The following is a 17,623-nucleotide window of genomic DNA, read 5'->3' on the forward strand; positions in this document are numbered from 1 at the left end:
CTCTTCCTTATCCCCCAACCCCTAACCCCTGCTAACCACTAATCTGTTCACCATTTCTATAATTTTGACATTTCAAGAATGCTGCATAAATGGAATCACATGGTTCATCACCTTTTGGGGCTTTTTTTCCACCCACTAAGTCCAATTTCCAAGTACAATTTCCAAGCACTTCATCCAAGTTTGTATTTATCAATGGTTCGCTCCTTTTTCTTGCTGAGGACTATTCCATTGTAGCAATATCTCTGTTTGTTTGGCCATACCTCTGTGTAGCTGTTCAACCTTTGAAAAAGAGAGTTGTTTCCGGTTTGGGAGTATTACAAATAAAGCTGCTATGAACCTTGATGTCCAGCTATTTATATGAACATAAGTTTTCATTTCTCTGAGGTAAATGCCCGGTGGTATGATTTCTGGCTTGCATGGTAATTTAGTTTTATAAGAAACTGCCGAACTGGTTTCCAGAGTGGATATACTATGTTATATTCCCACTCGTGATTTATAAATGACAAAAGCATGTATTATAGGAAATAATTGTATTTGAGTTGGTTCATGCTTTTATACATGTATTGGAATTTACATACGTCTAATATTCTTATTAACTCATTGAACGTAATATTGTCCATTGTCTCTCATTTCTTTTCTTTTTAACTAATCGTCATGTTTCACGTTCTCTTTACCCCAATCTATGACCAGCTCTTTAAAAAAAAACAAATACTCTTAAGTATTAGGAGTAGATGTTTCCATGTATGAAGATTTACCCTGTCTTCAAAACTTAATTGAATAAGATTGTTAGGTGTTTAGTCTTATAAAAGATTTTTAAAATTTCAAAGCAAGTAATGAGAGTATGAGAGGAAGACTATGATCTTGTTTATTTTGATATAATTGATATTTAATATTATATTAGTTTCATGTGCAAAAAAAATAATGATTCAATGTTTGTATATATTGTGAAATGGTCACACAGTATGTCTAGTTACCATCTATCCCCCACACAGGTTTACAATCTCTTTCTTGTGATGAGAACTTTAAAGATCCACTCACTTAGCAACTTTCAAGTAGATAATAGCATGTTATTAACTATAGTCACTAAGCTGTGTATTACAGTCCCATGACTTACTTTATAACTTGTCCGTCCTTTTTGGTCACCTTCACCCATCTCGCCTGCTCCCCACCCCCACCTCTGGCAACCACCAATCTCTTCTCTCTGTATCTATGAGTTTGTTTTTTGTTATGTGTGTGTTTCTTCTTTTAGATTCTACATATAAGTGAGACTATGTAAGATTTCTCTTTCTCTGTCTGACTTACTTTACTTAACATAATGCCCTCAAGATCCATCCATGCTGTCGCAAATGGCAAGATTTCCTTCTTCTTTCTGGCTGAATAATATTCTGTTGTGCGTATCTCTGTATGCCTATATAGATATCTCTCTTACCTATCACATTTTTTTGTCCTTTCATCCATTGATGGACAGTTAGGCTTCCACAGCTCGGCTATTGTAAATAATGCTGCAATAAATGGGGGTGCAGATCTCTTTTTGAGTTAGGGTTTTAATTTCCTTCAGATAAGTATCCAGAACTAGAATTGCTAGATCATTTGGTAGTTCTGTTGTTAGTTTTCTGAGGAACTTCCTTGCCGGGAAAGCTATAATCATTTTTTTCCCTCAGATTGTGTTTAATATTAAGTCATGTTCTTTATATGTTTTGGATATTTTTTTAAAATAGAAGTTATTATCAAGTTGGCTGACATACAGTATATAGAGTGTGCTCTTGGTTTGGGGGGTAGATTCCCGTGATTCATCACTTACATACAACACCCAGTGCTCATCCCAACAAGCACCCTCCTCAATGCCCATCGCCCATTTTCCCCTCTCCCTCACCACCCATCAACCCTTAGTTTGTTCTCTGTATTTAAGAGTCTCTTATGGTTTGCCTTCCTCTCTGTTTGAAGCTATTTTTTCCCCCTTCCCTTTCCCCATGGTCTTCTGTTAAGTTTCTCAAGTTCCACATATGAGTGAAAACATGATATGTCTTTCTCTGACTGACATATTCACTCAGCATAATACCCTCCAGTTCCATCCATGTTGTTGCAAATGGCAGGATTTCATTCTTTCTCATTGCCAAATAGTATTCCATTATATACATAAACCACATCTTCTTTATCCATTCATCCGTTGATGGACATTTGAGCTCTTTCCATAATTTGGCTATTGTTGAAAGTGCTGCTGTAAACATTGGGGTCCATGTGCCCCTATGGATTAGCACTCCTGTATCCTTTGGATAAAAGTCTATAATCATTCAAGCTTACCTTTCGTATACATGAAAATGCTATTCACCAGTGATAGTAACAAGTTAATTTATGTACTATACAAGATTATAAAAAAGGATTTCAAATACATTATTTATACAAAGTGCTGAAAGGTCTATGTAAATATAAAAGGTACTTGGCAGTTTATTAGTATTTCATGAAAGGTCAGTTTTCAAAAGCGAGAGCTATTTTCGAGTTTAAACATACCTTTCCATTTTTTTCCACAAATTTTCACAAACAACCATGCTTTGGCTATGATGATATAGGATCAACATTGTACAGCACTAATGCCCGTGAGACCTTTTGCCTTATTTTAGTTCTGTGCTTCCAAGGTGCACTGTGGTCTTCTAATTCGTAAAAGCAATGTGCTGACTGGTTAATGTCAAAAGTCACAGGAGGGCAAAAGAAAATGAATAAAAAATGAGCTTTACTTAAATCTGAGAGATTTCAATTAAACATTAAGAAAAGTTGTATACCAAAAGGAAGTTTAGTATAAGGAAGTTTAAATGTGAGATTAATGTATTTCCATTTCATATTTCTTTAGTCACTTGACTGCAAGAATCAGATTATACATCGTTATATGAATGTTTAAATTCGTTCAACAGTTGGGAAGTAATAATAATAACAGCGAAGCTTAAGGGTTCATGTGCAGTATCTTGTTTAATCCTCAAACTGCCCTTATGAGGCAGCTTCCATGTTTCACTCCCTTTCATAGATGAGGTTGAGAAAGGAAAAGTCACTTGCCCATAATCACATGGTTAGAGAGTGCACAACCACAGTTTTGGAGTGAATTTGACCTTGGTGTGTTTGCTCTCAGAACTTGAACTCACAACCACTGTGCATGTTCTATGGCCTCTTCAAACATTTGTATGTGTGTGATATTCTGAATTAACAACTTGTTTCTACCATAGGCTCTCCTGGGGATTAATGTATGCAGGCTTTGTATTTATCCTGTCCATTGCTATGGCTCTGATCATAACGCTGAGCAAAACTGTAGTGATTGTTGGCTTCCTGGTGATCGTCACACTCTTTGTCCTATATGGCCTGTCCTTGGTGAGTGGACAACACGTATCTCTTTACCTGCTTCGCGTCTCAGATATGTGAACAAATGACGTTTCTTCAGGATGTTGGTATGGCATAGTCACTAATTTGATATCATGTTTTCTATATGTTTTGAGAAAGTTTGTTGACAATGGGAGCAACTGATTAATCGAAATGATTCCCAAAGGGAAAAAAAATATCAATTGGCACTCTTCTTTCTTCCTTCAGATAGCATTGGCTTTCCTCCTGAGCGTGTTGATAAAGAAACCTGTCCTTACCAGTTTGGTCGGGTTTCTCTTCACTACATTTTGGGGATGTCTGGGATTCACTGTATTGTACAGACAACTTCCTTCATCTCTGGGATGGATCTTAAGTCTTTTTAGCCCCTTTGCCTTCACTGCCGGAATGGCTCAGGTAAAGAACACAATGATTTTACGGTTTTACTTATTAGATTTTCAAAATGGAAGAGTTTGGTACTTCATGAAACTTAGTGACCAGTCACCCTCTATTTCAAGAAGTTCTGCTGTATTCTGTTGTCAGTTCTCATCAAAGTAATAAACAAGGCACATGGATCATTTGTAAAATCCTAGAAAATATAAAGTAGAAAAATAATTGCCTGGTATCCGACCACGCAGTTTTACTGATGTATGTCCCCATTTAAATTTTTTTAAATGTTTTTATTTATTTTTGAGAGAGAGAGAGCTAGTGAGGGAGGGGCAGAGAGAGAGGGAGACAGAGAATCCCGAGCAGGCTCCGCACTGTCAGCACAGAGCCCGTCGCAGGGCTCAAACTCACCAACTGTGAGATCATGACCTGAGCCGAAGTCGGGCGCTCAACTGACTGAGCCACGCAGACGCCCCTGATTTGTGTGCCCGTTTTAAAGAGGCAGTTAAGTGTGGAGGTTATGAGTAATAATGAATAATAAGTGGAGACCGAGTGCAGGAATCAGGCTCAGCTCTGCCCACGTACCAGCTGGGTAACCTTGCTTTCCGTAGCTTCCCTTTCTTCATCTGTAGAATGGGGATGTGAGTAGAAGGCACCTCGATCTGTCGAATGGGGATGTGAGTAGAAGTCACCTTTATACATGGGGGTAAATGTGAGGGCTGAGCGTGTTATTGTACACGCATAATGCTAGAGCAGTCCCTGACACATGCTGTGGGAATGCGAGCTATTATTTTTATTATCTTTATTTTTTTTTTTTTTTTTTTTTTAAATTTTTTTTTTTTTTTTTTCAACATTTATTTATTTTTGGGACAGAGAGAGACAGAGCATGAACGGGGGAGGGGCAGAGAGAGAGGGAGACACAGAATCGGAAACAGGCTCCAGGCTCGGAGCCATCAGCCCAGAGCCTGACGCGGGGCTCGAACCCACGGACCGCGAGATCGTGACCTGGCTGAAGTCGGACGCCCAACCGACTGCGCCACCCAGGCGCCCCATTTTTATTATCTTTAAAATTAGTCTCTTCGAGTCTTCAATATTTGTTTGATCCTATAATGTTTCCACAATATCTTATCCTCAGCATTTTTATATTTCCTTTAAATGTCTTCTAATTTCACTGCCCACTCTGAGTTTCTCTTCCTAGAATATGTTAGTTTTGTCCACCTCTCTAAATCTCCTTCTTCAAACCTTCTGTGATAATCAATTAGTCCGTCAAGTTTCTATTCTTCGGTTGTTTGACTTTCTTCTATAGCATTTCCCACTCTTGTGACAATTTTATTTGTAAAAAGCAACACTATTAACAAGTTCACTGTGCGTGTTTGAAAAGGAGGCTATTAAGATATGAATTATATTTGTCTAGGCAGCACCATTTAATTAAAAAAACCTTTAGCTTTATGGGTTCATCTAACTGTTATTTTATTCTTTTTAATGTCAGATTTCACACATGGATTATTACCTGATGGGCATTACTTTTCCTGATCCGTCTGGAGAGTCACACGTAATGATGGTTACTTTCTTCATTTTGGCACTTGATACTCTTCTCTATCTGATACTAATGTTATATTTTGAGCGAGCTTTGCCTGGTAAGTAATATTGTGGTTAAAGCTGAATTTAGAGCAATTTTGCTTCTTGTAAGGCAACGTCTTAATATTTGTCTACTTGTGATTTAAGAAGCCTTTCTGATGGCAGAGAAAAGGAAAAAGTTTCAAAAGAATAACATCTCCTCGCTTTCATCCCACTATTTAATGGTCTGACCGGAATTAGTTGGTTAAAACGTTTTGGTTAAAAATAACTTGTATTTGTTTTGGGTTTTAATTTTTATAAAGGTAGGGTGTGTGTGTGTGTGTGTGTGTGTGTGTGTGTGTGTGTGTTGTAGGTGGGAAAGAGAAAGAAATAACTATAACAGCTATTGATTATGATGATGCTTTTTAGTGCCTGAATTGAACTAATGGACGATAAGATAGTTCATTAAACAACTCTTGCTAATATTTGGCTCTAGGAAACTTGTTCTTCTGCATCTCAAGAATATGAAGGAAAAAACACAGTTAAATAAAGTTAATGGATGACCTCTTCTTTTCCTTCTTTTTATGACCTTTTTAATGTTTATTTTTAATGTTTCTTTATTCTCGAGAGAAAGACAGAGCATGAGCAGGGGAGAGCCAGAGAGAGAGAGAGAGACACAGAATCTTCAGGCTCCAGGCTCTGAGCTGTCAGTGCAGAGCCTGACATGAGGCTTGAACTCATGAACCATGAGATCATGACCTGAGCTGAAGTTGGACACTTAACCGACTGAGCCACCCAGTTTGATTTTGTTTTAATGTTTATTTATTTTTGAAAGAGAGAGAGAGAGAGCATGAGCAGGGGAGGGGCAGAGAGAGAGACACACACAGAATCTGAAGCAGGCTCCAGGCTCTGAGCTGTCAGCACAGAGCCTGATGTGGGGCTTGAACTCACTGAAGCTGGAGATGATGACCTGAGCTGAAGTAAGATATTCAACTGACTGAACCACCCAGGCACACCTCTTTTTATGATCTTTTACAATCAGGCTAATGAGAATGCTTTTAATGGTGTTACAAAAATTAGTAAAATAAACTCTACAAATGACTTTTAAATTATTATCAAATTATTACCAAATTCCTACATAGAATGCATATATAATCCCAGGAACTAATATACTTCTATTCCCTTTTGCCCACATAAAATCCACAAACTGTAGTCATCCATAATTCCTTCTCATGTGTCAGAGTATGAATAGGTCTGTCCTTTTCAAACCCTATTATTATTTTTTTTAAGTTTATTTATTCATTTATTTAGGGAGAGAGAGAGAGTGCCCAAGCAGGGGAGGGGCAGAGAGAGAGGAAGAGAGAATCCTAAGCAGGCTACACACTGTCAGCGCTGAGCCTGATGTGGGGCTCGAACTCACCAACTGTGAGATCATGACCTGAGATGAAACCAAGAGCCAGAGCCTTAACTGACTGAGCCACCCAGGTGCCCCTCAAACCCTATTATTTTGGTGTCTTTCTTTACCTCGTTTCTAATCCAGGTATTCTATTTTAAAAATATTTATAGTTTCCTTTCAGACTTTTATTTTTCCTGTTCTTCACCTCTATTGCACTATTATTTTAGGATTTTATCCCCTATGCCTTTTATTCATGCAATTAGTATAATTTCATTTTAAAATTTCATCACCTATCATTTTGAAATACTGTATTTCTTTTGCATTCAGCAAATTGCCTTTGAAATTATTTGGCAAAATTATCCTTGTAAATAAACAAGTTCTTAAAATTAAATGAGATTTCTTCTTTGAACAAAAAGTAGCATATAGTATATGGAACCCCTGAAAACCAAAGTAATATGTGTCCTTGCCTTGTGCAGGTCACAGTCAAAAAGTGGCTGATTCTAGTGTCAAAATAATTGGAGGGGCACCTGGGTGGCTCAGTCGGTTAAGCATCCGACTTCAGCTCCGGTCATGATCTCATGGTTCCCGGGTTTGAGCCCCGTGTGGGGCTCTGTGCTGATAGCTTGGAGCCTGCTTCGATTCTGGGTCTCCCTCTCTCTCTGCTCCTTTCCTGCTCATACTGACTCTCTCTCTCTCTCTCAAAAATAAACAAACATTTAAAGAAAAGAGTAATTAGAAAAATTTACTGTCATTTCAAGCCTGCAAAATGGACCTTAAACTCCCAGATCTGCTCTCCTGATGTCTGCACTCATGACAGTGGTTTTAAAAATTCCTTTCTGCGGAACTCTTCAAAGCCCCAGCTAAACTGGGGCTAGGCTCTTCTCCATTTTCTCATCATCTTTTCTCCTTTGGAATTTCTTATTTTCTCCTTTACCCATTGTTTATCGAGTCAATTTGTTTTTAGCCTGCCAGGCCCAGGAGCCTCGTAGATAAAGTCGGAACTCCATCTTGTGAATCCAGGGAGACATCGTTGTTAATGCTCTGAAGTTAATTATCCCCTGTCACAACTCTGTGCCGTATTACCTATTTGTCCTCAATTTTTGTGTTTCTTCTACATTTAAAATAATTTTGGGGGTGCCTGGGTGGTTCAGTTGGTTAAGCATCTGACTCTTCGGCTCAGGTCAGGATCTCAAGGTTCGTGGGCTCGAGGCCTTCCTAGGGCTCTGTGCTGACAGTGTGGAGCCTGCTTGAGATTCTCTCTCTCCCTCTCTCTCTCTGCCCCTCTCCTGTTCATGCTCTCTCTCTCTCTCTGTCTCTGAAAATAAATAAACTTAAAAAAATACTTTTTTCTCTGATATTTCCGTCTAGAATTTAATTTGTATTTTAATAGGTAAATATCTACTTTTTTCTTATTAAGTTCTCTATGCATTCATAATTAGCTTACTTTTTTCTTTTCAGGTACTCCCCTAGCCTCCATCTTCCACTACGGGAAGGCACAATAAGTAGGATTTATGTCCAGGAAAATGGAATTCAATTTTTTCCCTTTCCTATATATTAACATAACCAGAAATTTTTAGCAGTCAGTATTTAGTTCAGCATTTGGAACAGGCCTCACATCTTAGAGAATGCCAGAACAGTGGTCGGGAGAGGTTCTATGACTGGCCCAAGAACAGAGTTGGCAGGACTTGGATTAAAACTTTGAAATTGACTGAACACCCCCCTTTGATTTTTTGGTTTTGCTTGGTGTTTGGTTTTGTTTTACCAAAATTCAATATTCGTTATGTTTATTGTTTACTTCCTGTCTTTTGTGTCTAGAATGTAAGTCCTCTGAGGAAAAAAAATGTTTGCTTTTCATTACACTGGTATCTCCAAGCGTCTAGAGTAGTCTTTGTCACATAGTAGGTACTCAATAAATTTCTGGTGAAATAAATAAATGCATATGTTTGTCTTCCTATTTTAACTTTCTTCAGGATAAACAATGTGTTTTTCCTTCTAGAGACCAGCTCGTGCATAAGAAGTTCTCAATAAACATAAGATGAAGGAATACGGGAATGTCCTCTTTTTTTTTCCTTCAGCTTCCAATGAAAAACCTATTTCCTCTTTTCCTTCTTCTCCTTCTCCCCACCCCCCCATCCGCTTCTCCTCAGCCTCTTCCTCTACCTCCTCCTTCTCTTCCTCCTTTTTTTGCCCCATAAATTTGATTCAATCTCACTTCCCTTTATTTGGGTACTCTATGTTTCCTTTACTCCAAATTTCTATCAACATCTTTCAAACCCACACTTTGAGAGGAGGTTATATTTAAATGTTTTTACACTTATACTTCTTTTCCTATGCCCAAATATCCCGTGAAATCGAAACGAATGAGATATCAGGTTTCATCTGTGTACCTGTTTAGCACATAACTGCTTATTAAAATTTATGTGGGTCAGCAGTCTTCCACAGTTAGCGTTGGAAACGCTTCTGTAAATTAGTAAGTAAATGTAGCGTAGGAAGCGTGATAGGAGAGGATAACACAAGGTTCTCTGATGGGGTAAGTTCTAAGGTTGGTGGGTCACAAAAAGGTTGGAGGAAAGAATTTCAGTTGCCCTTCAAGGATAAGAAAGTTTACCTGGTGGACAAGAGCGCACAAAATTTTGTGGAGCTTAAAGGAATAGTATGTGTGCCCGGCAATGGGAGACAGCCGTAGTGGAGGGGAAATTAAAAATCGTTAGGTAGAGCCAGTGCATAGATTGGCTGTGAGATGTGGTTTTAGGGTAGGGATTAATAACCAGCTAACAAGAAATTGGAAGGGGAGATTTTCTCCAAATACACATGTCTGTGCACAGCTATACACAGGGCGATATGACACGTAAAGATCCCGAAGATGCAGAGGGTAACCTCCGAGGAAGTCCCTCTGTAGGTGTCTGTTCCTGCCACCTCGAGAGGTCCTGTGCAGAATTTGGGATTTGGTTCTCCAGAGCAGTTCCGGTATTGGTGGTCATGCCTGACCATGTTTTCTCTTGTTTTTGTTGAAATGAGAAATCATGCGAAACTTATTTTTGTCCCTTAATTCTTCCTTTGGAAGTTGTCTTCCGTGTGGTGAGATTATAGCCTTTAAATATCCATATTTTTGCAGTGAAAATAGGTTTTTCTCTTTTGCAGTGGCGATCATAGCAAGATAGAAGGTTTGTAACTGTCCTTAATGAATGCAATATATTTACTTAAAAAATATTATTTGCCCAGGAAATCCAAGAGCCTTAGAACCTCTGGTGCAGGAAATAGATTGATCTAATTTCTGTAGGACCTTTCACTGATAAGATTTGTGTTTTAGGAAGATCACTCTGGCAGCTGTGTGGAGAATGGGCTCAAAGCAGGTGGACATCGTAATAATCTGTGTTAGAGAGAGAGGGGGACCAAAAGGGAGACCAGTGTAGTATAGAGGGGAGGACAGATTCAGGAGATGCTTAGGAGAGAGAAACAATCTGATGTGGTAGTTAATCCTATATGAGCTGGAGGAAGTGAGAAAGGGAGGAGATCAGGGTGGCTCTTGTTTCTGGTCTTGGCTACTGGGGGAGTGGAGAGAATGCCACTTAATTAGGACAGCAAAGCAGGAGTACCCGAAATTCATGCAACTACGGACATATTCCTTTTAAATGCCATAATTTCTATGAATAACATGAACTTATTTCTCAGTTTTGGTTCCCCGCATCTTGAAAATGTTTCCTTTGCTTTTCCACAGTATAATTTCCCTTTCTGGCTACTTCTGCTCTAGATGTTTCCACATATTTTCACTCTTGAACATTTCTGCTTTCCCACATTATATCTCTAGAACCACAGCATGTGATTCTTTTCATTTCTCTTTTTGAGGACGTTCAAGTTTCTAGAGGTACCTTCCCCATGTATTTTTCTGTATGTCTCCAACATTGTCTGTTTTCACACTTCTAGAAGTTGTGTCTTGTATCTCCTCCCCCCTAGCTTTTCTTTCCAGTGGTAGGTGCTCAAGTTTATCCCCTTACATTTGCCTCTAGTAATAGCTTGTCGTGTAACATGATGTGAAGATTCTCTGCTGTTTAAATTATCCTGTAGTCTCTGAGAAATCAATTACATTTCCTCCTTCTATCACGAATAAGTTCCCATCTTGTGGCGACATCATTAAAATGCCATCTCATTTTATTTACTTCGAATCTGTAGATCCAGAGCTGAAATTCCTATTAATTATTGCTCTATTCTCCTTTCTTACCATTAAAATGTAAGTCCATTTGAATGTCCAACAATTTTTAGTCAATAATACATAAAATCCATTTTGCCTTGGAATGATATGAACCGCCTTGATGAAAATCCTTGTGTAATTTCATGAGGCCATTAAAAACTTTAAGGATTCTCTTTCTGGTTGCAAAAAGATTTTTTTCTATAAAATCAAATAAATGAAACATGTTGCTTTGTATTTCTTTCATTTTCCTCATAGGTTTTTAATATTTCCCATCTTTCCACTTCTTATCCCTTAATTTTAATTTTCTTCCTCTTTACCATTTTCCTATATGCCAGCAAATATCCAGCCTTTTGTCTACCTCTCTGTTCTTAATAACTATTTTTTCTGTTTTGTTTTATTCTTCAGGCTTTGAAAAGATTGGCTTTGGATTTATAGTGACTGATATACTCATTATTTTCAATGTTCATTTTTCTATGAACACTGAAATACTTCTTCATATACTATGGCAGGAATCAGTTTACACAACTTCTCTTTATAAACATCCAAGTGTCTGGAAATCCCGAGAATGAGGAAGTCCTTGATGTTTCATACGATTTCCAACAGCTACCACTTTATCTTCTTTGACAAGCTTTTTTATTTTGATGAACCAGAGCTGAGACTTCATCAAAGGCCAAAACACTGTCGTAACTTAAAATCCTTATAACACTTTAGGGGTGCCTGGGTGGCTCAGTTGGTTAAGCAGCCAACTTCGGCTCAGGTCATGATCTCACTGTTCATGGGTTCGAGCCCCGTGTTGGGCTATGTGCTGACAGCCCAGAGCCTGGAGCCTGCTTCGGATTCTGTCTCCCTCTCTCTCTGCCCCTCCTCTGCTTGTGCTCTGTCTCTCTCTGCCTCTCAAAAATGAATAAATGTTTTTAAAAAAATTTTTTTTAAGCCCGGAAAAAATAAATCATTAATGTATAGAAAAAATTGGCATCAGACTTCACTAGGACAAATGTCTTTCTTTACTGATGTAGATGATTGATTCAGTGTATAACAATATGTGCCTTGATTGATCAGATGAAGGTGGCCACCCGTGTTCACCACTGTTTTTCCTAAAGTCTTCATTTTGGTCCCAACATCGAAACACTCATCATGAAGTCTTCGAGGACGAAATCAATCCCGAGCATTACCCTGATGACTCTTTTGAACCGGTGCCTCTGGAGTTCCATGGAAAAGAAGCCATAAGGTAACTAACCAATTATGTACACTTATAGGTAAAATTATAATGAACTAAGGTAGAAGGGACCAACCACAGGTCAAATGTTAAAGATGATGTGCTTTTGAAAGTTCCATTCTTTCAGGTATTTCTGCCATCATTCTAAATTTCTTTCATTCATCATTTTAAAAGGAAGTACTGGGGCTCCTGGGTGGCTCAGTTGGCTGAGCGTCTGACTCTTGATTTTAGCTCAGGTCATGATCTCACTGTGGTGAGATCGAGCCCCGTGTCGGGTTCTGCACTGGGCATGGGGCCTGCTTGGGATTTCTCCCTCCCTTTCTCTCTGCCCCTCTCCTGTTCTCTCTCTCTCTCCTTCTCTCTCTCTCTCTCATTCTCTTTCTCTAAATAAATAAATAGTTAAATAAAAATAGAATTTTGCTGCTGATAGTGTCAGCAGCAAAATTCAACAGCCCTAGTTATTTTCTTATTTGATGCAGAGGGAAACATTAGTAAAGGTTTTCAGGGAAACCCAGGAAGATGCATAGACAATGACTTCCTGATTCCTAATTTCATCATGTTTTAGTGCCTGCTTTTCTAGGTGTTTGCTTCTTCTATTAAAAGAGATTACTGAGAAATCCTCCTAAAAGACATTCCATTCTTGTGAGGTTATTTTTTTTAAAGTGTTTTCTGAGAAGAAAATGGAGCATAGTGATTACAATGTGGTCCGTGGATTTAAACCACCCAATTTGAATCCTGGCTTTGCTGCTTGCTAACTGTGTGATCCCAGCTAAATGGCTTAACTGCTCTGTGCCTCAGTTTCTGTATCTTAAAAATGGGCATAACACTGGTAGAAAGTTTGCTATGAAGAGTAAATGAGCTACCATGTGTAAAGATTTTAGAATAGTGCCTGGCCCAAAATAGGCATTCAATGACTGTTTGCAATTAGGAATATCCAAAAGAAATTCAGTCAGATATGCTTACATCAGTTCACTTATTCTGAAACAGTTAGGTCAACGGTGACTGGCAAATATATCTTGGAGAAGGGGACATGAGCAGGGAGACGACAGAGAAAGGAGAAAACTAAACCTGACATGGAAACATCAGGAAGAAAACCCTCTACTTCCTGGAGCTGGAACTTCTCAGATTCTGCCGTTGCTAGTCATCTTTTCAGCCCGTGCACCTGTGTGAAAACGTATATAGCTATTTCAGGTTATCATGTCCCTTACCATGAGCTTCCAGTAGCTGTGTTGACATGAGAAATTTTACCTGGATTAACAAGTTAAATTAGGGCTGAGTTCCATCAGTCAGGCCAGAAGCTCATCTTTCAGCAACGTGGTTCAGTAAATGCTCAGAACCCTAACCCTGACTTATATTCATCCAGGGGGCAACGAAGATGGGTATGGCTGTGTGGTCCATTCACTTCTCCTAAGTGGATGCCGCCAGCAATTCTGTCCCGTGGTCTGAGATCCAGTTTGGCATTAATACTCTGACATGAACTGAACTCCGGGGGGCATACGAGAGCTCTAGCCTGTCTAAACCCGCACTCTCCTGTCGTCTACCTTGACAGCTCCTCCTTCTATACTTGGTAGCCCAACGTGCCTCAAACCAGCCCCTCTGATCGTTCGGGGTCAGACTATTTCTGCTGGCAAATTAGTTACTTCATTCATTTACTCATCATCCATTAAGCCCTCTGCCAGATCTAGGATTCAAAGAGTAATGGCGGCCGTCAACCTCAGGACAGGCACAGCCCAGGGGAAAGCAGGCAGTTATATAGATAATTAGTAAAAAGAGTGGTAGAGATGACTGCAGAGAATAACCCATCAGAGAGAAGGATCATTCAGCCCAGCCTAAGGGTGGTGGGAAAGGTCAGAAGGAGATAACTATTGAGGTGAGCCTTACAGAAGGAAAAGGTCTTGGTCACAGAAATTGTGGTGGGGCATGTGAAGGTTCTTCCAACCAGGGAGTATGATGTGAGCAACATAGCACAGCAAGAAACAATGTGTGTGTGTGTGTGTGTGTGTGTGTGTGTGTGTGTGAAGAATGACAAGAAAATGACATTTCAGAGCTCAAAGCACAAGGCTAGAAGAAGGAGAAGTAAATCGTGAGCGGTATGGGCCAAATCAGATCACATAGGGTTTTGTCTGCCAAATTAAGAAGGACAGGCTGTCCTGTGTAGTGTGGGGAATCACCAAGTAATTTTAGGGAGGCAAATTGGACAACCAGACCTTTGTTCGACAGCTTTATGGATTGGATTTGAAGGCAACACAGCTGGAGAAATGGAAACAGGTCAGAGGTTGTCAGTCTGGGGTTGGTCAGGAAAAGGAGTTGCTGGAAATACCGTGTAAGTAAAGGGATTTGGTCTGGGGATGAAGAATTCATAAAAGTACTAAAGATAGAAGAGGAAAATGCAAGAGAGTTGTAGCCAGAAAGTCAGGGGCATAGCCGCTGAGGACCTTATCCTGATGTGTGGAAATGGGTGGGTTTCGACAAGTTTGCTGGTAAACCACTGTGAATGGGGGGATTCTCTGGACAAATGCCCACCAGTTTTCTTAACCTGCGGCAGCAAAACGGGGTTTGTCAAGAAGTCTGAGCAGCTGCTTCAAATCTGGAGTCTGCCCATGTGTCTGCCCCCATGACCTTCAGGGAACAATGGCCTGTCTTCACTTGCCCAAGGTCTCTGAAGTCCAATACAGAGAAGGATTTCTGAGAAATGTAGTCCCTGGTGTGCCCTCTGCATTGGAGACAAAGGTCTAGGCTGAGGCGAATGGATAACTGACCATCAAGTTCGGAGGTCGAGGTGAGAGACGGCAAAAATCTGGACTGGAAGGTCACGGACAAGTGACAAAGGGATAAATTCAAATAAAGTCATAAAGTTACATTCATAAATCCATAAGGTTAAATTATAATCATTGCGTGGGCCACAGGTGGAGGTAAGAAAGAGGTAAAGAAAGAATCGTGGACGTTCCTTAGGCATTTAGTTCGTATTCCTGGATGGATGCTGAAAACACCAAAGGACATAGAGAACTGAAGTGGGGGTGGTTTAGAGGGAAAAAATAATATACGCTGTGTGGTTTTGAGGTGAGGAGATACAGCAAAAAACTGTACCTTTGAGGGGCGCCTGGGTGGCTCAGTCGGTTAAGCGGCCGACTTCGGCTCAGGTCATGATCTCGTGGTTCATGAGTTCGAGCCCTGCGTCGGGCTCTGTGCTGACTGCTCAGAGCCTGGAGCCTGTTTCAGATTCTGTGCCTCCCTCTCTCTCTGCCCGTCCCGTGTTCATGCTCTGTCTCTCTCTGTCTCAAAAATAAATAAGTGTTAAAAAAATTTTTTTAAATAAAAAAAAAAAGCTGTACCTTTGAGACTTTGAAGACAGGCATAACGACACAAATCTTGGAATCATTAGAATCTAAGTAAGAGTTGAAGCAGTGAGAGTGGGTAATACTGTATAGCAGAGATTTGAGAATAAGAAAAATAGTGGAATAGTGTGGAATCCAGTTTAAGGAATCCATAAAGTATGCTGAGCAGAAAAGTAAGAGAATGATATGAAAATCAAGAAGGTAGAAGCCAAAGAAAGCCTTGAAAGAAGAAAAGAGCAAGTAGATATTTAATACAGCATCTATTTTTTTTTAACGTTTATTTTATTTTTGAGAGAGAGCATGTGAGAGCAGGGTAGGGGCAGAGAGAGGGAGACAGAGGATCCGATCCAAAGCAGGCTCCATGCTGTAGCTCAGAGCCCCACGCGGGGCTCGAACTCATGAACCGTGAGATCATGACCTGAGCCAAAGTCAGATGTTTAATTGACTGAGCCACCCAGGTGCTCCATTAATACGGCATGCATTCAACAATGACTGGAAAATGTCCATTGGATTCAGTAGAATGTCATTGGTGTCTTTGCTGAGGATAGTTTCAATGGAGTTGTAGGGTCGGAAGCTATGTTGCTTTAGGTTGGGAGTAAATGTGAGATACAGAAATGGAAATAGAGAGTAGAGACTATTTTTTGATAAATGTGCCCGTGAAGGAGATGAACAGTTAACTAATAGCTGGAGAGGGGTGCAGGAATGAGGGAAAGTCTCTCCCCCCTCCTCCCTTCTTATTCCTCTTCTTTCCTTCCTTTCTAACAATAGTGGCTTTTTCTTCATTTGCAAACTGAGGACAACACCTGGAGTACATGAAATGCCCAGTTTGATAAGGGTATGAGCAGGTCCGGGCAAAGCTTTTGGGGGGCGGTATGAGCTTTTACCACTGCCCTCCTTGGATCCCATTATGAAGGCAACACCCTACCTTGTGAGGTTCAGGTGCAATTGCAAACTGTATTATTGGCAGTTAACATAATCTATGTTATCCAAAAATGTACTTACCTCAAAGTTGCTTAATCTTCTTTCAGAATCAGAAATATTAGAAAAGAATATGATGGAAAGCCTGAAAAAGTAGCATTGCAAGGTAAAGAGAAAAACTTCATTGTTTTGATGACGTTTTTTTTTTTAATTTTTTTTTTTTTTACATTTATTTATTTTTGAGAAACAGAGTGAGACAAAGCGTGAGCGGGGCAGGGGCAGAGAGAGAAGGAGACACAGAATCTGAAGCAGGCTCCAGGCTCTGAGAAAGTGGTCAGCACAGAGCCTGATGCGGGGCTCGAACCTGTAGACTGTGAGATCATGACCTGAGCCGAAGTCGGACGCTCAACCGACTGAGCCACCCAGGCGCCCGATGATGTTTTTAATGAAAATAATTTTTTTTTTTGCTTCCTGAAAATACAAATAGTCATAGTGCAAAATCAGAGGATGAATATAGATAAAAAGAAAAATTTTTAAAAACCACATTTCTGCTATGAGGTATAGTCCTCGATAATATATTTACATATAGTATTTAAAAAAACAGGACTGTACTAATTATGCTGGGTTTTTTTCATTTTATTTAAATTCAAGTTAGTTAACATATAGTGTAATAATGATGTCAGGAGTAGAATTTAGTGGCTCATCAGTTACATATAACACCCTGTGCTCATCCCAACAGGTGCCCTCCTTAATGCCCATCACCCATTTAGCCCATATCCCCAGCCCCCTCCCCTCCAGCAACCCTCAGTTTGTTCTCTGTATTTAAGAGTCTCTTACGGTTTGTCTCCCTCTGTTTTTACATTATTTTTCCTGCCCTTCCCCATGTTCATCTGTTTTGTTTCTTAAATTCCACATATGAGTGAAATCATATGATATTTATCTTTCTCTGATTGACTTATTTTGCTTAGCGTAATACCCTCCAGTTCCATCCACATAGTTGCAAATGGCAAGATTTCATTCTTTTTGACTGCCGAGTAATACTCCAGTGTGTGTGTGTGTGTGTGTGTGTGTGTGTGTGTGTATGTATATATATATATATATATATATATATATATATATATATATATACACCACATCTTTATCCATTCATCCATCGATGGACATTTGGGCTCTTTCCATAATTTGGCTATTGTCGATGGTGCTGCTCTAAACATTGGGGTGCATGTGCCCCTTTGAATCAACATTCTTGCATCCTTTGGATAAATACCTAGTAGTACAATTGCTGG

At 39.6% G+C, this 17,623-nt stretch overlaps 1 protein-coding gene across 1 annotated transcript in view; it reads left to right on the top strand.

The window, feature by feature from the left end:
* ABCA10 (ATP binding cassette subfamily A member 10) overlaps nucleotides 1-17,623 on the top strand; it is a 74,297-nt gene that overhangs the window by 13,446 nt on the left and 43,228 nt on the right. The window contains exons 7-11 of the mRNA XM_058702726.1: nucleotides 3,213-3,354; nucleotides 3,571-3,756; nucleotides 5,216-5,363; nucleotides 11,928-12,096; nucleotides 16,448-16,503. Of these exons, the coding sequence (XP_058558709.1) occupies nucleotides 3,213-3,354; nucleotides 3,571-3,756; nucleotides 5,216-5,363; nucleotides 11,928-12,096; nucleotides 16,448-16,503 (701 nt within the window). The remainder of the gene's footprint in view (nucleotides 1-3,212; nucleotides 3,355-3,570; nucleotides 3,757-5,215; nucleotides 5,364-11,927; nucleotides 12,097-16,447; nucleotides 16,504-17,623) is intronic.

The sequence above is a fragment of the Neofelis nebulosa genome, chromosome 16 (assembly GCF_028018385.1).
Source record: "Neofelis nebulosa isolate mNeoNeb1 chromosome 16, mNeoNeb1.pri, whole genome shotgun sequence".
Taxonomy (NCBI): domain Eukaryota; kingdom Metazoa; phylum Chordata; class Mammalia; order Carnivora; family Felidae; genus Neofelis; species Neofelis nebulosa.